The sequence below is a fragment of the Hyla sarda genome, chromosome 9 (genome assembly GCF_029499605.1).
Source record: "Hyla sarda isolate aHylSar1 chromosome 9, aHylSar1.hap1, whole genome shotgun sequence".
Classification (NCBI taxonomy): Eukaryota; Metazoa; Chordata; class Amphibia; order Anura; family Hylidae; genus Hyla; species Hyla sarda.
The window spans coordinates 68,645,114-68,668,940 of NC_079197.1; the positions used below are offsets into that span (position 1 = coordinate 68,645,114).

Below are 23,827 nucleotides of genomic sequence, written 5' to 3' on the forward strand. Positions count from 1 at the left end.
CATGGCATTTCACTTCCTCTACATGATGGGAGGGGTCCAGAACAGATACCGGAAGGAGCAGAGGGGGGAAAACAGATGAGGAAGAGGGACCTCCTACATGAACATTTTTTACATGGAAGTAAACCATAGAAACATCTATTACAAGCCCCCCTAAAAAATGATCATTCTACCTTACCCTAATTTCCATCATCCTAACTCATCTGCCCCAATGTGTTTTCTCGAACGTTTCACTGTACTTTAGACGACCCATGGCTTATCCATGGACCCCCTTAGCCTCAGACTTTACACATATGGAGTCAGATGCTGTCCCTATGGGTCACTGGTGTTATAGATGGCATTGAAGCTTTGTAATGGGGTATAGGCTTCATCTGTAATCTCAAAGTCCACATTTGTCATCACTGGTGTGGCATTCTCGACGGTCGTCTCACACTTCTTCTTCTTTAGGCAAAACACAACACGCAACAAAGCAAGATTATTAGAATTATGAGTATGATTATTTTACCAGTCCTATACTGGCTGAGATATACGTGCAACAAATCTCCCAAACATTGTGCATACCCCCCTTTTTCCTTTTACACCATACATCATATCTAATGCCGTACCATTTTGGAATATTATAGCGGATGTGACTCTTAGTTGTTCGGTCTAACCTTGAAGAGCATTTACAAAGAAATGTATTAATCTTAGTTGGTTATAATAGATATAATTAATTTTACTCATGGAAATCTGGGATATTATTGACTCAACTCAGTCTTTTTATTTGACCTCTAGCTATAAAACTCATCTGGGACCCCCCTTGGGACTCCTTTAATAAACACAAAGGGATCTAAACTCCCAGCAGGGGCTGTACGTTTTCCTCTAAAGTGCGGTTTAGATTTCTTTGTAGGTTCGGTAATGGAAGTGTGTATAGGCAGACGTGTCTTGACTAATGTGTATTCCCCAGTTTAATTACTTTCTAATTTAACTCTAAACTTCATATCCCCAAGTATCCCATACTTTACGATAGTTACCATTTACTCATTCGGCTAGCTAGGTCTATCCTTTCTATAATCTTACACCAAGTATTTATTTTCTTTATAACATTATTACTCACTGAAATACTTATTGCACCCCGCTATTTGTACATGTTCACCTACTGATTCTCCTCATACAACGTCACATCCTAACAATCCGTTGTGATTATCTTTCCCTTTGGAACAACCATGGTTATGCACAGACATAGATTTAACAGTTATTAGAGATACATCTATACGGGATCATCATATGCAATCTTCTCTTTCCCCACTTATTTCCTGCATAGGTTTTGAAGAAATGGGCGACAATTACAGAATCTGAACTAGGTACAGTTTCACAAAAGGTTCTTAAGTGTATACTTTACTGTATCTATGGTTAGGGATCAGTACAATTAGACAAGGAGATACTGATATTGACCTACCCCAGGCAGTTAGATGAAATCTATTCATAGTCTCTGAAACAGGTAAGATGTTTATGGAGAGTGTTGGTCAGGTACCTTTATTGTTTTTACCTAGGTCATATGTCAAATGTAAATGATGACGTCTGTACAAACCTTCTTTCTGCATTGTTGAATCTTGAAGCGACCCAATGTACTGACAGTACTATGCACATAGCTCCCCGTTGCTTAGTGTATGGGGTCATATATGTTACCATGGGGTACAAGACTGCTGGCACATACATTTTCTTACCAACTCTTTCCGGATGCTGTCTTTGCCCTGTACCACCTCTTTCTTCTTCCATTGGTCTCTCTCAGCATGCATTGCTGGTTCCTGCAAGAGACCTAACCAGAAAATTCCACATTGTCCATCCACCTGTACACTTTGTACCATCATTGTGGGGGAACAGGAGCGCTGCAGCCTTGGCAGCCTCCTTCACCATTCAGTCCCCTTGGCTTCTGGGGCTGTTTTCTTCATGTGTCTCTGATCTTTACGATGGCCACTTTCTCTGGCAGCTCTCGGACTTTGAACACTTGAACTACAAATTTACAGATTGGTTCGCTCAAGCATTCAACAACACTCTTATGTCAATAGGCCCATACTTGTGGGCGATAATTAAAGTGTACCCGTACTCATTGTGTCATACCTTTAGATATCTTACACATCTCAGTGAATACCTTCAACTCTACTTCTCTGAACCACCAGCTCAGATCGAGTGGTTTATTGCAGTAGAACTTCATTCTGCGTGTGGGCACCATATATCCTGTCTTATGTATTACATCTTTACATTACTTGGAACAAACTTACATTTATGACTCAGCATTAACCATGGATTCTCCGATATCCTATCATGGCTCTTGACATTTATTTTTTTTTTTTATAAGTTCAAGACAATCAGCATCTTCATATTACACTAAATATTATTATAAAGTTATTCACTTAAAATTAATGTTATTCAAATAAATATAATGTAGAATGTATAGATATATCACATTGTGTATGCAGGTACTATAACACATTCAAGTTTAAACAGTAGATTTGTAGTTCCTTCAATTTAATGTGACTGTGTTTCCTTAGACCAAGGCTGTTCTGTCAATCTTATATAAGCCCGCCTTTCTCCTCCCACTCCTCTATGTCACTGGTCACCACCCCTTTGAGTCTGGCTTTTTTCCTCATTTTGGTTTGGTCATTTCTCAAAAAATTCTTCAGCAATCAGTGCCTACATGGAGACATACCATACACATGTAACATGTAACAATACCAACATTTACAAATACTCAACATACAACACACACAGACAGGGCCCACATTCTCACCAAAAATAAAATGTGAAAGAAAAAAAATATATATACAGAGCTCTTTTAAAAAATTGGGGAAAAATCATCTTCAATGCGCATTATTTATAATCAATAAACCATTAGCTGATTTTAAATCCCTAAAGTAATATTCATTAATTAAACAGTGATCATTTTTTCATTTATTTTACATTTTATTTTATTCTCCTTGGCCAAACTTCTCTCGTTACTCCTATAATATAATCAGACAGTTAATTGCATTTCCTTATCAATTTCCCTTTTTTTTTTATCCATCTTGCACTCCTACGAAAACAAACTTATTAAGAGATTAATAAAATATCATCAAGTAGTTTCATTATGACATAAACATGTACATACACAGTTTCACCTAAATCCATTCACTGGTCATACTCCGTGTATTCCTAATTTATCATATATGTTTCACTTGATTAGGTGCGTTAAAATGGCTACAGGGGAGTGGAGGTGAGAACTAATTGCAAGAGCCAAAATGGCTGCTGGGGAGTGGAGGTGAGAACTAATTGTATGAACTAAAATGGCTGCTGGGGGAGGAACTTCACTTCTAGGAGTGGTAACATGGCTGCCCCCATACAGAATAAGCATGTGGCAGAGACTAGCAGCCTCATGGAAAGAGAGAGAGAGAGAGAGAGAGAGAGAGAGAGAGAGAGAGAGAGAGAAAGAGAGAGAAAAAAAGCATTGTGCTGAAGAAAGGTAAGATCTGGGCTATAACTTTAGGGATTAGTATTAGGGTGTTACTCCATAAGGGATTCTTAGCTCCATAATAATAATAATAATATTACACAGACCAATTTTCACAGTCCCTCCCCCCTGCTTAATACAAAGACTCTCTTAATTGAAAATATGATAATTCTCACCCTCCTATCACCAGTTTATAAACAAATGTATGTCTGTACTTAACTTCAATACCTAAATATTTGCATCATACTTTCAGTCTACACCTTATGCCTATCTATTCGCTTCACATTCTTTTGCCTATCTATATCCATTCAGAGAACTTCAACATAACTAAGTCAAATCACAATTGTTCTCAAGAATCACACTGTTATATATAACTGTATATTACTCTGCTATATATATATATATATATATATATATATATATATGCCTTCTTATCCCATCAACCATCAATATATTTCAAACTTGCAACTGCCTTATTATCTTTAATTTATCAATTCCATTTTGAACTCACCACATGCTTTCAATCAAAACTCAATTTTTTTTCTATACAACTCTGTGTAATTCCCTTCCCCCACTTCCTCTCCATATGCTATTATATCAATGAGGTCAAATTACTTCTGCACATTCCGAAGCCCTGCAGCTCTCTTCAGCCCCCTCTGTCTCCTCCAAACAGCCCATAAACCCTAGGGTGCCCCCAGCTGTTGACAACTAAAACCCTCTCAAAAACCTTGCTGTACTTTTAGGAGATATCTTTAAAACACTAATACATTAGTTCTAGTATTAGAAGGGAAGTTATTTGCCCCTCTTCGTCTGAATTAGCTAATTTCCATGGACATTTTAAGACAAGACGACACATATCACATATTCAATCACTTATAATGGGACAAGTTCCAGAAGTCTGCTATTGCCGGGAAAAAAATCCCTTGTACCCCCAGTCCTAAATAAGCTCTAATTATGATGTTAAACCAGGTGACCAGCACCTATCCGTCCTAGATCACTTATCTATGTCTTTCTCTGGTAGGTCACATGCAAGTCAGCTAGATCAGCATGACAAAACAAAGGGGAGACATGGGTGCTTTTGGCTAGATACAAGTATGTCCTACCGTATGCCTGGAGTTGATCAAATCCCATCTGCGTCCGTCTTTGTTCCATCGTCTGGTCTGGGTACTGCGACCTGACCTGCACATGAGGCCTATAATCCAGCCCCACTAAATTGGGCGACATTTGTGGTGGATTAAACTCATCGTTCTTATACATAATGTATATACCGAAGCATAGAGAAATAACTCAGACAGAGCCATTGTGCTTTAGTGTTCCGTGTGCTGTCCACTGGGATGTATTTCAAATCGTTCAAGCTTATATCACCTTTGTCATTAACATAAGTTCCCACCCCCTGCTAGGGGACGTTCTAGCATATGGGGAGTGAGCAAATATCATGAGGAATGTGCCTTGGCCTCATGGCATTTCACTTCCTCTACACGATGGGAGGGGTCCAGAGCAGATACCGGAAGGAGCAGAGGGGGGAAAACAGATGAGGGGGCCTCCTACATGAAAATTTTTTACATGGAAGAAAACCATAGAAACATCTATTACACTCCACTGGATTTAGAGAATTAGTTGTGGTCCAGTAGTCAGGCTAGTATTAGCAGGAATTAGTATAAGACTCACGATTTTTGGTTCTGCTGAGGCCGTAGGTTTTGAGGCCTAGCGTGTCGTTGAAAGTCCGGCATCCACGAGAGCAGCAACCCAAGAGAGCGATAATTGGACGCAGCTCCCTTATATGGGCAGGGGCTGGACTAAAGCTAATTGGTCTATACGGATGTCAATCACCATTACAGAGAATGCAGGGTAACACGTGACCCAAGGACCTCCTAAGGTCCTGCAACATACCATAGAGGTTACTAGCTTGGTCACATGACCGAAGGTCCTGTGACGCTGAACAAGGTAAGTACTATACATTCCTATATAATATAGATAGAATGACTAATATATACATTTATTAATATACAAGTTAAACTTAAGGAGAGGTGACTAGGGGCTGTCCCACCTAAAAAAAACCCTACCTGATCGTAGTTACTATGACTTTGGGGACCTCTACATTAGGTACTGGATGCAATACGGTACCGGGACACCAAAAACCCCCTTACTTAAGATAAGTCGGCCTCTACGTCAGTCCCCTAAGACAGAGGGACGAAGTGAAGGTCGGGTACAACCTATAAAACCTACTTAACATTTCTTTTTGGTGTACATAAATTGGTTTCGGTAAACTCACGAACAAGGTTGGTTAGTTCATGAATTTAGTAACAGAATGGTATTAGTCACATGAGATACATCCTACTTAGCATTTTCTTTTCTCTAGCTCACTAGTTAATTGAAATCTCAGTATACATTTTTGTTTAGGTTCACTAGACAATTGAAATCTCACTATACATTTGTGCCATATTAGCTACCTGTTTAGTACACTGGAAGTATATTGGCTTGCCCGAGGCTTTCTACCAATAAGGGTGTCTACTAGGGTCTATTGGCTACACGCTCCTATCGCTAGAACACAACAGATAAACCTTATCTAGGTTACCTTTAAGTATGTGCATTACCTTTAAGCTAGCAAGAGTATCTACTGGCCAGGTAGAACAACATCTTGCACACGTATAAGAACAGAGAATTAGTGTACATGACAGTGGCAGGAATTGGAAAAATAACATTAGCTACAATTCCCAAGGCATTTACTTTAATGTGAGATAAGTTTTTGTTTGCTTGATGTAATAAATTTAAGTGAAATAAGTACACTTAAGTGATTGTTTTGTGAAGTACTATGTGTTTAGTACTGTGTGAGGTAGGTCAGTCTTGATATCTTAAGGGCAATTTCCCTTGAGTGGACCTTTGAGAAGGTGTTAGTGATGGGTGACAACACTGTTTTTCCTCAGCCGAGGAAATCACCTATGAGCTACTACTACAACACCTATTATATAAATTTTTTATGTACATGTGTACAATAACCATTTACCTTTAGTTATTTTAGTATGAATATTTATTAAACACTTCAACAGGGTTCAGGTGCATACACCTGATAAGTGCAACTTTCACGAAGAATGTCACGTTACGATTGAGGTATGTACATGTAAACGTGCGTGCAAGGATCAGCAGTCCACCTTCACTAAGAGTCTAAACTTTCTGGGCGGCAGCTATCAGCCGGGCACACACTTTCGAATCTCCTTTCTCTAGGAGTCTCTTGGTCTAAAGACCAGGCACAAAAGCTTGATGGTTACGTTACAACTGGAACAGTCAGCTTCAAATAAAACTCTGGTGACCTCATCCTGCTCCTCGCCTAGAGCCTCTACCCCTCTCAGGATCACGAGCAGGTAAAGAGTTAATGTGGCTCTCCCACACCACATTGGTCAGGGTAGAATGTGACACAGAAGGATTGAGGTTAACCGTCGGTGTTGGTTGATTCTGCCCCAACTCCTCACCAGGCGTGAGCCGCAGCACATTTGTTGGTACCTGGGGGGCAGTCCAAAGCTCCTTGTCGGGAGTAGGCCCAGGTACTTCTGTTGGCACCCGTGGTCGAGGCCAAACCTCCTGGACAGGAGTAGGCCAGGGTGCTTTGCTGTAGACAGTAGGAATTGGTTGCTGTTGTAGAGGCTCCTCCTCCTTGAGTACGTTAGTGGAGGCATCAGGAGCAGGCCATTTCGGCCTCAGCTGGAAGTGATCCGCTTCCCAACCATTTGATGGAAAATACTTGAAAGGCAAATGTGTTGGAGCTGCTGGCCTGGTTACTGCGGCGGCCCACTCTCCTCGCAGGCCCCGGGCGGGGGTGTATTCCACTATCTCACCCACCTCCAGGGAATGAAACTTTTTGTGTAGATATGACCTCTGTACAGCTCGCCGGTTTACGAGGATGGTATAGCCGGTGTGGCAATCAATGAGGGTACCATAACCTCTGACCTTGTCGAACTTGGCCACTGTTGCTCTGCGACATTCCAAGGGTTTCTCTGCTTCTCGGGGATGATCCCATCTGCGGATAAAGAGTGCCTCCATCTCCTTGGTGTTCTCCTGATAGCGGATCCTCTTCTCAAGAGGCAGATGTACATGTTTAGGAGCATAAAGTTCTCTGTGTCGGGCCTTTAATTGTTCCATCAGGTCGGCTATTTCGGCCTCCTGGTGGGCCCTTTCTTGTTGTGCCTTAGGAACCGATGGTAGAAGTTTCCCATGCAGGGGTTAAAGCATATCATGCATATATTGGATAAAGTCAGATTCATCCCCAAAGACCAATTGGGGCAATTTCGGTGAGCATGGTCGTGCATTTTGCTAGGCAGATAAGGGTATCTCTGGTTCAGGGCTGCTAGAGGAAGAGAAGGCAGCTTCAAGTGGTGTGCTTGCCGAGGATTCCTCTGTCGGGAGCCCCAGGTGCGGTGGTGAGGGGACAATCTCACCGGTGATGGGGTTCCGGGTGTCCCTGCGGTGTCCCCCGAAGGGGTATCCTGCCAGTCGTCGTCGTCATCGGGCAGTGGGGGAAGATTGCAGGCCCCCTCTTCATCCAATGACAACCACTGCAATCGGTCGGCAAGATCGTGGAACAGCTGGGCTGCGACCGCCGCAACTTTCCTTTGTTCTGGTGCCATCTTTGTGCGCAAGCCACGTGGACCGCTGCTCTCCGCCATGTCTGTACCTTCCGGCTCTCCTTTGTGCAGACTGAAGAGGTCGCTGTGCAGGGTGTCCTTTATACTGGGCTTCGCCAAAATGGCTGCCGGCCGGAAGAACGTCATCAGTGCAGCCCCCACTTCCTGTCCTCCCGTTAACAACAACCGCGTCTCTAAGTTCCCTTTCAACTACGATACACTCACTTGATAGCCACGCCCAGGGGCGGGTTGTGGCGCAGCGCGGGCCTTCTTCGCATGCTTTTCTGGCAGCGAGTTAACTGTTGCAGTGCTGACCGGACCTAAGGATCGTAGCATACATTCGCATCTCACTTTACACATTTCTGCAGCAATAAAATTTTCGTCTCCCTCCTTACTTTTCGCGTGTGCTCTCTGCAAGCGGCACCATATGCAATCTTCCGTACAAGTATATGGTGCTCCGTAACACATGGGGACAGTCTATTATACAGGGGGAGTGCACTTTACTTGGTGGCAACAGCTGGCAGCACACACCCGTATCCTGTTCGTAAGATGCCAAAAAGCTATGTGGTAGCTTGGGGGGTGTAGGGTATGGGGAGTGTAGCTGCGCAGGTAATAAAGGGTGCTTGTTAACCTTTGCTATTCGTGACACCAGGGTGGGGGGCTCCTCAATAAAGCTTTTCCTACCGCCGACCTTCCCAGGAACGATAGGGAGGTAGATGATACTGAGTTTAAGTAGATAGTAATAATGGATTGTCCACAACCGTAAAGTTTCTGCAAACAGCGTTAACTTTAAACTTTACTGAAGATTTTCTGTACACTTCATCAACATAACAGTCTCTCATCAATACAGCTTCCTTTTGGAGATTGACAATGGTTGGGACTTTAGCTTTAAGAGTCTCTAGACTATTGCGCTGCTCCACTGGATTTAGAGAATTAGTTGCGGTCCAGTAGTCAGGCTAGTATTAGCAGGAATTAGTATAAGACTCATGATTTTTGGTTCTGCTGAGGCTGTAGGTTTTGAGGCCTAGCGTTTCGTTGAAAGTTGCGTAGCACACCGACCTGTTAGCCCGGCATCCACGAGAGCAGCAACCCAAGAGAGCGATAATTGGACGCAGCTCCCTTATATGGGCAGGGGCTGGACTAAAGCTAATTGGTCCATACTGATGTCAATCACCATTACAGAGAATGCTGGGTAAAACGTGACCCAAGGACCTCCTAAGGTCCTGCAACATACCATAGAGGTCACTAGTTTGGTCACATGACCGAAGGTCCTGCGATACTGAACAAGGTAAGTACTATACATTCCTATATAATATAGATAGAATTACTAATACATACATTTATTAATATACAAGTTAAACTTAAGGAGAGGCGACTAGGGGCTGTCCCACCTGAGGAACCCTACCTGAATGTAGTTACTCTGACTTTGGGGACCTCTACACTAGGTACTGGATGCAATACGGTACCGGGACACCACACTTGCATCTATCGTAGCACTCCAGTCACAGCAGTTGGCCCAGCAGGCACAGGAGCTTAACCAGCTATTCTCCATGATGCAGCAGTTGCTTTCTGCTCAGCAGCAACTGCCACAGCCTCAGCTTCCTCCTGCAGCTCCAGGAAAGCCTCCCGCTGCTGCAGTCTCCTCCGGAACCAAGCTCCGTTTGTCACTTCTAGAAAAATATGAGGCAGATCCCAAGTCCTGTCATGGTTTTGTGACGCAGTGCTCCATCACATTGAACTCATGACGAATCAGTTCTCCACGGAACGTGCAAAGGTGGCTTTCGTCATTAGTCTCCTATCTGAAAGGGCTTTGGCCTGGGCAACCCCGCTAAGGGATCACAGTGATGTCATCACTACTAATCTCCAGGCATTCTTGACGGAATTTCGTACTGTCTTTGGGGAACCTGCTCGAGCCTCCTCCGCAGAGAAGGCTCTGCTGAATCTTTCTCGGGGCAACTCCATTGTTGGCAAGTAAGCCATCCGGTTCTGAACTCTAGCGTCGGAGTTGTCCTGGAATAATGAAGCTCTCTGCGCTACCTTCGACGAACCGAAAATCTTTGTCTTTACTGCACCAGTGCAGACCACTTCTTAAGAATTGTCCTCTGTGCCCTCAGCCACAGGGAAACGCTCGCACCTAGGGTTAGTAGAGGCCTCCTTAGGTGTGAATTCCTCCTCTCCATGCTTAAATTTTACAGTCCAAAAGAGATTATCTCCGTTCTGGCCTTCCTGGACTCTGGCTCTGCGGGAAACTTTATTGATGCCTCACTTGTGCATAAGTATCGTCTGCCTGTGTTCCACCTCCTGAAACCCCTGTACATCTGTACGGTCAATGGAGAAAGACTGGACTGTACAGTGCTATACTGCACAGAATCCCTGTCGATGCAGGTCGGAGCAGCCTCACATAAGGAGAACGTGTCCTTCTATGTACTCCCACACTGTACTTCTCCTCTCCTGCTTGGTCTACCTTGGTTACAGCTCCATACCCCACAGCTGGATTGGAAAACTGGAGAAGTCCTACACTGGGGTCCACATTATAACAGCCATTGTATCCATGAACTTGTAACTAAGTTGAAACCAACTTCTAGACCTCTGCCCGGGTTTTCCTTCTTTCCTCCAGGACTTTGCTGACATCTTCAGCGAAAAGCAAGCTGAAATATTGCCTCCACACCATCCCTACGATTGCCCTATAGATTTACTGCACGGCACCACTCCTCCCAGAGGCAGAATTTACCCCTTGTCTGTTCCAGAAACCCAGGCCATGGCAGACTACATCCAAGAAAACCTTTGGAAGGGGTTTATCAGGAAGTCCTCTTCTCCTGCCGGAGCTGGGTTCTTCTTCGTTGAGAAAAAAGATGGTTCTTTACGACCTTGTATTAACTACCATGGTTTGAATAAAATTACTGTAAAGAACCGCTATCCACTACCTCTAATCTCAGAATTATTTGATCGCCTGAGAGGTGCCAAATTCTTCTCAAAACTTGATCTTTGTGGGGCATATAATTTGATTTGTATTCGTAAAGGGGACGAATGGAAGACTGCGTTTAATACCTGTGATGGACATTTCGAGTATCTTGTCATGCCATTTGGACCCTGCAATGCTCCAGCAGTCTTTCAGGAGTTCGTCAACGTTATTTTTTGAGATCTTCTATACTCCTGTGTCGTTGTCTATTTGGATGACTTACTCATCTATTCGCCCAATATTCAATCACATCGCTCCTACCTCCACCAAATCTTACAGCGTCTCTGTGAAAATCGTCTCTATGCCAATCTTGAAAAATGCACTTTTGAAAAAAACAGTCTTCCTTTCTTTGGCAATATTGTTACAAGTCAAGATCTTCAAATGGATCCCGACAAGTTGTCTGCAGTTCTGGACTGGCCTTAGCCTTCTGGTTTGAAAGCGACCCTGCGCTTCCTTGGTTTTGCCAACTACTATCGACAATTTATACCTCACTACTCTACTCTGGTAGCTTCCATCGTCTCCCTTACCAAAAAGACGGCTAATACAAAGGTGGGGACACCAGAGGCTGAAAAAGCCCTCCAACTGTTGAAGCCCGCCTTTGCTTCTGCTCCTGTTTTATCTAGACCTGATGCTAACAAGCCCTTTTACTTGGAAGTGGATGATTCCTCAGTTGGAGCTGAGGAAGCGGGTAACCGTGAAACGCGTTGCATGATGGGAAATAAACCATTTTAAACCTCTACCTTGTCTCAGCGCTCCTATCCATCCCGCTTTGCTGTCTGGAGATTATCTGTTCTCATCATGTTTTTACCCCAGCGGGAAAAAGCTGCAGAGACATCTTGATGAAACATCTTGTTCCATTGTTGTACTTGGCTGTAGTACAACTCCTTGCGGTTAGCGCAGTTTACATTTAGCGTTACCGATTACACTCTGGTGTTACACTACGGAGTGCATCCGTTTGTGCTTTTTTATTTCAGTTGGAGCTGGGGCAGTTTTAACACAAAAATCTACTAAGGGAAGAACTTTAACCTGTGGCTTTTTCTTTAAAACCTTCTCCCCTGCGGAGAGAAATTATACTATTGGAGATCGCGAGCCATTAAGCTGGTCTTAGAAGAGTGGATTCACTTCTTGGAAGGCTCGGTACATCCTGTCACAATTTATTCAGACCACAAGAATTTGCTTTATCTTCAGTCTGCCCATTGTCTCAACCCACGACAGGCCCAATGGTCTTTATTTTTCTCCAGATTCAACTTCTTCATCCACTTCCGTCCTGCAGAAAAGAATGTCTGAGCTGGCGCTATTTCCAGGTCTTCCGATGTGCACGATGGTGAATCTCTTCCACAGCTTATTATGCCACCGGAGCGTCTCATTTCTAAAAAGTTACGTAACTCCTCGTATGAAACTCCGAGTCTTGAAATGGGGACATTTTTCTCTTCTGGCCGGCCATCCTGGTATTTGTAAGTCCCTACAGCTCATCTCCAGATATTATTGGTGGCCAACTTTGAAAAAGGATGTCGTTTATTTTGTTCAGTCCTGTTCAGTCTGTGCCCGGGACAAGACTCCCCGATACAAGCCAACAGGTCTGCTTCAGCCCTTGCCAGTTCCTGAGCTTCCTTGGTCTGATATTGCCATGGATTTCGTTACAGACCTTTCATCTTTCCATGGTAATGCTGAAATATAGGTGGTAGTGGATCGATTTTCTAAAATGGCTCATTTTGTACCGCTACTTGGCCTTCCATCAGCACCACAGCTTGCCAAGCTTTTTCATCATCATATCTTTCGTTTGCATGGACTACCTTCCCATATTGTTTCTGACCGAGGGGTTCAGTTTGTCTCTAAATTCTGGCGGGCCCTATGCTCACGTCTACAAATTAAGTTGGATTTCTCCTCGGCTTACCATCCACAATCCAATGGACAGGTCGAGAGGGTGAATCAGGTTTTGGGGGACTATCTACGCCATTTTATTTCTGCGCGTCAAGATGACTGGGTCGATCTGCTACCTTGGGCAGAATTCTCCTACAACCACAAGGATTCCGATTCCACAGGTGCTTTTCACTTTTTTGTGGTCTATGGACTTCACCCTCATCCTCCTCATCCTTTATCATCTTCCTCTGGATTTCCTGCTGTTGATGAACAAGTACGGAATTTTTCTTCCATCTGGCAAAAGACACGTCTTTCACTTCTACAGGCTACTCCTCGCAGGAAATTTCAGGGAGACAAGAAGAGACGTCCTCCTCCTGAATATTCTCCTGGCAACAAAGTCTGGCTTTCTACTAAATAAATCCGTTTCAAGATACCCAGTTAAAAACTAGGTCCTCGTTATTTGAGTCTTTATAAAGTCAAGAAACGGCTCAATCCTGTGGCTTATTCCCTCCATCTTCCCTCCTCTATCCCAAATTCCTTCCATGTTTCCCTCCTGAAACCAGCCATCTTCAACCGTTTTTCTCAAAGGGACATCTCTCCTTCTCCCTGCGCCCGCATGCGAATCCCGGCCCGTCACTTACCATGCTCCTCTGCCACCTCCTCCACTGTGTCTCAGCTCCGGCGTGCGTTTCCCTGTCTCCTAGGGTGCACGCGCCGGAGCTCTGAAATTTAAAAGGCCAGTATGCCCATAATTATGTGTAACACCTGGCACTACTCTATAAATCCCTGCACCTCCTACACGTCTCTGCCGGATCTTTAGTGCCATTTGCCTTAGAGAAAGCATTCCCAATGCCTGTTTTGCTATTCCCGTGTGTCCAGACCTTCCTGCTACGTTTTTTGACTATGAACCCTTGCTGCCTGCCTTGACCTGCAGCTACGTTTGACTACACTACAGCCTCATCCTTCGGTACCTTGCCTTGCCCAGTTACCTGTGTGGTCGAGCCGTGTCAGGAGTAACAACCTGGGTGCCGCCTGCCACAGCAAGACCATCCTGCCTTGAGGTGGGCTCTGGTGAAAGCGGCACCTTAGACTCCTTAGCGGGACCAGCGGCACCTTAGACACTGCTCTCCGATAAGGTCCGAGTCATCTGCCACACAGGTGAAGGATCCACTTCCAGCTTCATGACAGCCTACATCGAGGTGCGTGACAGTGAGCAGTACGTATTTAGTTGTTGTATATCCAGAACAGAGACATTGCTCAAGATAGGTTATTGTAGAGAAGTCCTCACAAGTCACTTCAATATCTCAGCTTTTATTGTAGAGCAATTAACGTAAGGAGCCTAGGATGAAGGAATATAGGTATACATCAAGCAGGGAATAGAGAGTTAAATGGCTGTTGCAGTTTCAGCTGCAGTTTAGTGATATTCAAAGCAAGGGCATGTGATATTTGTATAGCCCTCCAATATAAGTATAATATCTTCTTTACACCCAACCCTGTGTGGTAGCTGCAGGTAGGACAGGGGGGATGTAATAGAAGTCGGGTATAGCTGTGAGTACTGTAGGTCTGTGAGCTGCAGAAGTTGGGACCTCAGGTGCTGATTTCTATAAATGAATCCGGCTTTAACCTCTTAAGGACCCATGACTTACCGGTACGTCATGAGTCCGCTCCCGTTCTATAACGCAGGGCCAGGGTGTTATAGCGGGTTGGGCCCGGCACCTAGTAATGGCTGAGACCTGTGGCTAATAGCACCCAGCACTGATCGCAGTGCTGCGCACTATAAACCCTTTAGACGCGGCGTTCAAAGTTGATCGCCGCGTCTAAAGTGAAAATAAGCTAATGCCGGTTAGCTCATGGGGCTGTTTGGGATTGCCGCGGGGAAATTGCGGCATCCCCAACAGCTATAGGACACAATGAGGGTCCCCTTACCTGCCTCCTGGTGTCCGATCGCCGAATGACTGCTCAGTGCCTGAGATCCAGTAATGAGCAGTCAAGCGGCAAAATCATTGATCAATGGTTTCCTATGAGAAACCATTGATCAATGTAAAAGATCAGTGTGTGCAGTGTTATAGTCCCCTATGGGAGCTATAACATTGCAAAAAAAAGTGAAAAAAAAGTTAATAAAGATCATTTAACCCCTTCCCTAATAAAAGTTTCAATCCCCCCCCCTTTTCCCATTTAAAAAAAAAAACAGTGTAAGTAAAAATAAAATGAAACATATGTGGTATCGCTGCATGCGGAAATGTCTGAATTATAAAAATATATCATTAATTTAACCGCACGGTCAGTGGCGTACGCGCAAAAAAATTCCAAAATTGTACAGCTAAAAACTTAGATCATAAGCAGAAAAATAAAAAAGTTATAGGGGTCAGAAGAATGACAATTTTAAACGTATACATTTTCCTGTATGTAGTTATGATTTTTTTCAGAAGTACAACAAAATCAAACCTACATAAGTAGGGTATCATTTTAATCTTATGGACCTACAGAATAAAAATAAGGTGTCATTTGTACTGAAAAATGTACTTTGTAGAAACAGGAGCCCCCAAAACTTACAAATTGGCGTTTTTTCTTCAATTTTGTTGCACATTAATTTATTTTCCTGTTTTCCGTAGATTTTTGGGTAAAATGACTGATGTCATTACAAAGTAGAATTGGTGGTGCAAAAAATAAGCCATCATATGGATTTTTAGGTGCAAAATTTAAAGAGTTATGATTTTTTAAAGGAGGAAAAAACAAAAGTGCAAAAACCCCGGGTCCTTAAGGGGTTAAGGAAGCGCATTACATGTGGTTATGGCTGAGAGTAGCAGGTGCATGCACTGTTATGAGTGCACCATGCGCTCAGGCTGTAATGGCAGCTGCTGTTTGTATGCCCAGGGACAGCGGTGGTCACGGCTGTAGAGGTCTGTCACCGCATAGAGGTTCGGAGCCAAGGAGGTGCAGTCCAGAGCTGCCAGTTAGCTGTAGGGGTCCTGGCAAGGTTCTTCTGTGGCAGTCGGCGTGTGCTCAGTGAGGAGTCCCACCGCACACACAGTCAGTAATGGCGGCCACGGCCGGAGTCCAGAGCCATCACCAGACATAGAGCGGAGGGTCTTCATCAGGCACCTGTGAGTCCGGAGAGTGCTGATTGTGGGAGTTTGTGGTCCAGGACAGATTTTAGGGCTATAGCAGTACAGGATACCACTCTTTAGTCCAACGGCGGAGCGGAGCTCAGGACTCGTGCAACCTACTCCATCAGCGGCAAGCCACCCCCTCGGCAAAGCGGCAAAGTCAAAATCTTGGTTGGATATCTCCATTTGTATCCTGAAAGGCTTATGTTAGTGGAGCAAATTGTTAGTAGAATAACGGCAAATAGATCTGCATAGAAAACAACTTTAGCGTAAGGATCAGAAAGAGTGCCTCTCCTTCCTGCTTTACACATCAACCAACTTTTGACATGGTAGAAGTGGACTCTAACTAGAAGGTCTTTTGGAGCATGAGTATGTCCTGCATTAGACTTTGGGATTCTGTGCTCTCTGTCTATGGTAAGATCCAAATCTGTAGGTGATCGAAGAAGTGTCTTCTACCAAGACGACCCCCCCCCCCTCACTTTCATTATTATGTCTAGAGCAATCTTTTTCATCAGATTTTTTTTTGCTTTGAACCAGGAAACATCTTCTTCCAAGTCATTATGAGCATCTTGTAGGACATTATGGGCCATAGTGCACTCTGCTACTTATTTGTATACTCACCTATTAGTTTAAAAACAACAATTATATTTTAAACAACAGGACATATGAGTAAGAAGGAATATTGACCTCCTTTGGGGTTATTTGTTGTTATTGATGCAGTTACCTTCACATGTGTCTGAGAGCAAATTTGTTGGATATACACTGCGATGACTTAGGTATCTATGTTTGATTGAAGATTAAAAGTCCTTTACATGAGAGGAAATATTATTCTGGAGCATTAGAAGCATGTTTTGAGAGAAGCTTTTGTAAAAAAGAGCTTCAGTGGAAGGAAGATTTTTTAATTTATGAGAACCAGATTGATGCTTTGGTGGTACTGGTTTCAGACTATTGAGGCAAATTTTTTTGAGCTGGGCCTTTGTTTCCCTACGGTTCATGAGGAGTAAGTTGCCACGGCCTCTTTCCACTCGTAGTATGATCAACCGGTGGGGATGAAGGTTGATCAGTGGCATCTATCTCTCCCATAGAGTCATTCCCATGAAGTGGGTGTGCAGCAAAGTAAAACTCTGCAAACTTCCTTGAGGTCCTAAATTAATCCTTTTTCGTAGTCATAACATACACACTTATAATCTAGCTAAGAAAGTATCAAGATTCCAGAATCACATAGTCTCAGGTAAATCAATAGCAAAACGGCACTTCTCTATATGAAGTTTTATGGAAAGCCTGGTAAAAGCAGTATGGCAGCTTTCCAGAGGCTGCCAACTATGACAGAGTAGATATTCTATATATTTTAGGGATGTGAAAACCCAGATGTTTGATGATTTGTCTAGTACCGGAGCATTAAGACTGGGAATTGTCTATACAGTCCAGAGGTGCGAGTGAAAATCCAGGCAGTGAACTCAGGCAGTAAAGATGAAAACTGTGTCTGCTGTAAACACTGCAAGGCTGTAAATTTAAATGGCGCTGCCTGAGGGCATATGCATGCCAACTAGGTTGGAGGTCTCCTGAGAAGAGAGAGAGGCTGAACTCACCATTTATGGTGGTAAGAAGAATCAGGGATGCAGGTAGTGGTACAATGTGTGGCATTGTGGTATGGAGTCAATGTGAGCTGCGGTAAGCTAAAAAGGAGCAGAGAGTCTCTGAGAGTATTACAACTAAGCAGCTATCTTAGCTGCCAGCCACCAAACCCCCCCCCCCAAAAAAAAAAAAAAAGATTGGGCCAGAATCTGCCTGCAGAAGCCTATTAGTCAATAGGACTTTGCATTTGCCAGTTATTTTTGTGGCAAATTCAGTGAAAATTCCTCACTGTGAACATATCCTAAATGTTTTTGAAAAGTTTATACAGCATTTTGACTTGCGTCTACATGATCTTTAGTGCTCCACATGTTTGAACATAAAAATCAGTTATGTTGACTAAGCCTTGTTAATGAAAATATAATATACCCATTCTCATTTCAGACATTTCTTCTTTTCAGATTGGCAAATAAACAGGACCAAGCTTCTGCGCTTCTTCCAAGTGAGATAATTGAGATGCTGTCATTAGAAAAACTGGCAAATGAAAATAAAACTCTATGCAGAATTGTAAGTTTCCTTCAATTTTATGGTTGAAATAAATTGAATAATAAGTCCCTAGCTATACAATAAAGCAAGACTTACAGGTCTCAATATAAAACTTAATTCTGCTGTAATAATTATCATAGTATATTATTGCATAAAATTAAGTATCATATAACCTGTAACTTTACAACCAATGTTGACAACTGTATTTTTCTAAAAACAGAAATATTAAAATACTGAGAGCAGATATAGAATGTTATGTCTGGCACTGTGTTATATAGACCTCTGTGCAATCATGTCTGTAGGTGTCTGTGTTCCTCGATCTGTGCAGGGTTAAGTGTGATAGCGGGGGTGCTTAGTCCTGTATTGCCCATAATGCTACATCCAATAACATGTATATAGAGAGGATGGCACTCACCACATCAATTCTTTCAACTTCCTCTTTATTTAATCGGAGACATCTTACATGAAATAAAATGCCGGGAACAGCTTCATGCAAGCCTGTTTCCTAGGTTAGCACCTACTTTGTCAGACCATTAAAATATTTATGTGTAAGCAATCTATGGGGAGATTTATTAAAACCTGTGCAGAGGAAAAGGGGAGCAGTTGCCCATAGCAATCAATTAGATTGCTTCTTTTAGTTTTTAGAGACCTTTCTTAAAAAATAAATAAATAAAAATTTGCAGGTTGGGCGACAGTGGTGGTTAAAGTGGTAGTGGTAGATGACAATTCTCTGTATGAAGTATACATTTTTTATTATTCAACATGCGACACATTTCCAGATTTGTCCGACCTCTTTGTCAGGCAAAGATATGTCTGACGAAGATGTGGGACTGACCTGGTAACGTGTCACATGTTGAATAATAAAAAGTTCATACCTCACACGAAGAATTGTCATCTACCTGTCGTGCAATCTGCGCTGTTCATTTCTCAAAGGAGTTGGAGGATTTCCTCTAAGCTGTACATTATTTGTACCTCAGAGTCGTGCCAATGTTGCACAACTGGATCTGGTGATTGTGTAATATTAGCTTTTATTCATCTCTCTCTTTCTTTTCAGAGTACTGTACCATGGAGCGCTATTATATAATTTTAACATGAAAGAAATGATCTGGCTGGTTGTTATGGGCAATTGCTCCACTTTTCCTTTGCACAGGTTTTGATAAATCTCCTATTAATTGTAAGAAATAATAGATACCAGATGGCACTTGGAAAAATACAATCTTATATTACTATAACCAAATACAACAACAAAGTGTTTGATAATATTTGTGTCCATATTTCATAATATAGGAACCATGTTCAGCAAGCACAGACTTTCATTCGAATCATGACTGGGCTATTCTAAAAGGTTTGCGTTGGGTCTTACGATCTGTGGCCATCAGCTATTCTACTCTCAGTGCTCGTATAATACAAGATAGCGCAGAGCAAAAAGAAAATATTTACCATAGAACATCTGCGAGGCCTCAAAATCACAGGTAATATAAAACAATCATTTGAGAGCCATACTGTAAGCTATGACCTTACAACAAGGCAGCAAAATATGTGACCAAGAGAACTCTTTTTATGCTTTGTTAATTGATTCATTCTCAAGGTCTTATAACCAAATACATAACTTTGCACTTTATATATTATTGCTACTCAGTGATTCATATTTTGTATGTGTAAATATTTTTTAAAAAATTATTCACTATCCAATATTTCACTTCTTACATCTCTTGAGTAACTCTTGGCCTTATGGCACTTTAAAGCATTATTCCATTGAATTGATAAAAAAAATGTTTCCCTCTGGAATAACCCTTTAACCACTTAAAGGGGTACTCTGCCCCTGGACATCTTATCTCCTATCCATGGATGTCTGATCGCAGGGGTCCTGCTGCTGGGGACCCCCGCAATCTCTCCTGCAGCCCCTGAGTCATCAGCTCTCCAGAGCTCCGTTTGCTCCGTGACTGATGACTCACGATACAGGGATCGGCAGTTCGAGACATCATGGCTCTGCCTCCTCATGACGTTATGCCCCGCCCCATTAATGCAAGTCTATGGGAGGGGGCATGTCTGTTGCCACATCCCCCATAGACTTACATTAAGGAGGCTGGGTGTGATGTCACGAGGGGGCGGAGCCATGACATCAGGAACCGCCGGCCCCTGCCATCAGCCACAGAGCAAACTTAGCTCCAGAAAGCTGATGACTCGGGGTGCTGCAGGAAAGATTGCGGGGGTCCCCAGCAGCGGGACCCCTGCGATCAGACATCTTATCCCCTATCCATGGATAGGGGATAAGATGTCTAGCGGCAGAGTACCCCTTTAAGGACCAAGCCCATTTTGGCCTTAAAGACCAGGCCAATTTTTGTTTATAGCACTTTCCTCCTCCCGGTCTAAAAATCATAACACTTTCAGTTTTGAACCTACAGTCACCAATTGTACTTTGTAAATACATCAATAATTTCATACCAAAATTTATAGCAAAACAAAAAAAAATTGTTGAATGAAATTGAAAAAAAAAAAACCACACCATTTTGTAACTTTTGGGGCTTCGTTTCTATGCAGTGCACTTTTCGGTAAAAATCTAATCTTTATTCTGTAGGTCCATATGTTTACAAGGTCCAATTTATGTAGGCTTTATTTTATTTTAACTTTTTTTTAAATTATAACTACATGCATCAAAATTAGTATGCTTAACCCCTTAAGGACTGAGGGCGTATCCATATGCCCCCGTTTTAGAGTCCTTAAGGACTGAGGGTGTGGGAATTTCGGTCCCCACCACTAGCCAATCGGGGACTGGACCGGGATGCCTGCTGAAATCATTCAGCACGCATCCCGGCACATCGCCGAGGGGGGTCCTGAAACCCCCCTATGTTGGCGATCACCACAAATCGCCGGTCAATTTAGACCGGCGATCTGCGCGATCCCAGGTCAAACACCCGGAGAATAAAGGGGATCAAGCCTGTCCAAGACAAATCCCGATCCCCCTGAAGGGATATGAGTGAGGTGGCAGGTGTGCCACCCCTCCTATCCCTGCTATTGGTCGCTCAGAAGCGACTGACCAATAGCAGATCGGGGGGGGGGGGGGTGTTAGAGTTCGCTTCCCCCGTTCTGCCAACCCACAGAAGTCCGGGCCAAACGGGGGAACCAACGGTGATGGGTGGCAGCAGCGGGCAACAATCAAAGGGTGGCGATGACGTGCGGCTGGCTCCCTGCTGCAGACTACGGAAGCCGGTGAGTTGCCTAGCAACATCTGGAGGGTTACAGTTTGAGACCACTATATGGTGGTTTCTAAACTGTAGCCCTCCATATGTTGCAAAACTACAACTCCCAGCATGCCCTGACAGCTGTTTGGGCATTCTGGGATTTGTAGTTCTGAAACAGCTGGAGGGCTACAGTTTTGAGATCACTGTGTCCCTCTAGATCTTGCAAAACTATAACTCCCAGCATGCCCATACAGCAGTTTGCTGTCTGGGAATGCTGGGATTTGTAGTTTTGCAACAGCTGGAGGGCTGCAGTCTGGAGGCACACTAAATCTTGCACAACTACAAATCCCAGCATGCACAAACAGCAAACAGCTGTCTCGCCATGCTGGGAGTTGTAGTTGCATATCTCCAGCTGTTCTAAAACTACATCTCCCAGCATGCCCTTCGGCGATCAGTAAATGCTGGAAGTTGTAGTTTGCAACAGCTGGAGGCACACAGGTTCGATTACCTAACTCAGTATTTTCCAACCAGTGTGCATCCAGCTGTTGCAAAAGTACAACTTCCAGCATTTACTGATCTGTCAGTCTGTCAGTCTGCACAGTCTGTCAGTGTATGCTGGGAGTTGTAGTTTTGCAACAGCTGGAGGTTTGACCCCCTCCTCCCATGTAAATGTACAGGGTACATTTACACGGGCGAGTTTATAGTGAGTTTCCTGCTTCAAGTTTGAGCTGCGGCAAATTTTCCGCTGCAGGCTCAAACCCCCACCTGTGTGAATGTACCATAAAAAAACTACACTACAGTAACACATAATAAAGGGTAAAACACTATATATACACACCCTTATATGGTCCCCCCCAATAAAAATGAAAAAGTATCTTATGGCAGTGTTTCCAAAACGTAGCCTCCAGCTGTTGCAAAACAACAACTCCCAGCATTTCCGGACAGCCACTGACTGTCCAGGCATGCTGGGAGTTTAGCAACAGGTGGAGGCAACCTGTTTGGCAATCACTGGCGTAGAATACCCCTATGTCCACCCCTATGCATTCCCTAATTTAGTCCTCAAATGCGCATGGTGCTCTCTCACTTCGGAGCCCTGTCGTATTTCAAGGAATTAGTTTAGGGCCACATATGGGGTATTTCCGTATTCGGGAGCAATTGCACGACAATTTGGCGATCTTTTTCTCCTTTTGCTGCTTATGAAAGGGAAAAGTTGGGGTCTGCACCAGCCTGTTAGTGTAAAAAAATTAAAAATTTTACACTAACCTGCTGGAGTTGCCCCATACTTTTTATTTTCTAAAGAGGTAAAAGGGAAAAAAAAAGACCCCCAATGTGAGTGCACTATGTACATTTGTACTATGTACTTTTCCTTACAAGCAGGGAGCTTCAGAGTAAGAAAAATGCAAAATTTTAAAAATTTCTATGACATTTGGGGATTTTTCACTGAGAAAGGATGCAAGTAACGACGAAAATGTACCACTATGTTAAAGTAGAATATGTCACGAAAAAAAAGATCTCGGAATCAGAATAAATGGTAAAAGCATCCGAGAGTTATTAATGCATAAAGTGACAGTGGTCAGAATTGAAAAAAGTCGTACAGTTGTGACCCACGTCCCAGCAGTCCGGGGCCAAACCCCCTCATGACATCACACCCCGCCCCCTCGATGCAAGTCTATGGGAGGGGGCGTGCTAATTTCGAAAAATATAACTGATCACGCAAAGAAAAATAATTGTCCTTTATATAAGGATAATAATCATATGTAGCCATTTATTATCAAATAGTTGTTTCCATTCTTTTTAACCCCTTAAGGACACAGCCCATTTTGGTCTTAACTTTCCGTACCGGTACTTCATAGGTTGGGTGAGGGGAATATGTCGCGGGCCCACGCTATTAGCAGCTGACATCTTCGCTAATGACTGACATCGGAGCTGGCACTGATGTGCGTCATTTAAATGGTTAAAATGTAAAATGATAAAAATAATGTAGGCCCAGACCCAGGCCCAGCAGCATCAGTAAACCATTTATTGGCCGAATGACACAGCCTGGAGTTGGCTGAAGCATGAGGAGACCATATAGTGTCTAAATGGCACAACCTGGAGTTGGCAGCAGCATGAGGAGACACTAGGGCTTCACAATACCTAAGACAAATTTTGAAATTTAAATTGAAGATTTAGGGTAGCTAGTGCTACCATAAAAATGTTTTAGACCTAGGCCCAGCAGCATCAGTAAACCATATATTGGCTGAATGACACAGCCTGGAGTTGGCTGAAGCATCAGGAGACCATATAGTGTCTGAATGGTACAGCCTGGAGTTGGCAGAAGCATGAGGAGACAAACCTAAATTTGAAAATCTTACATTTCAATGAGGATTTTGAAATTGAAATTTAAATACTCTTCCTGACATACTTATTGCGTATATGAGGGGAGTACACTACGCTTCACTATGCTTAAAACAGTATTTGTCTAGAACAGCAGCAGGTGTGTACTATTGGCTGTCCTTTCACAAAATATAGACTCCTGACAG

At 43.2% G+C, this 23,827-nt stretch overlaps 1 protein-coding gene across 1 annotated transcript in view; it reads left to right on the forward strand.

Moving 5' to 3' along the window:
* Nucleotides 1–23,827, forward strand: part of ARL13A (ADP ribosylation factor like GTPase 13A) — a 253,573-nt gene that overhangs the window by 104,679 nt on the left and 125,067 nt on the right. Inside the window, exons 4-5 of the mRNA XM_056540554.1 lie at nt 18,039–18,144; nt 19,411–19,580. Coding sequence (XP_056396529.1) covers nt 18,039–18,144; nt 19,411–19,580 — 276 coding nt within the window. The remainder of the gene's footprint in view (nt 1–18,038; nt 18,145–19,410; nt 19,581–23,827) is intronic.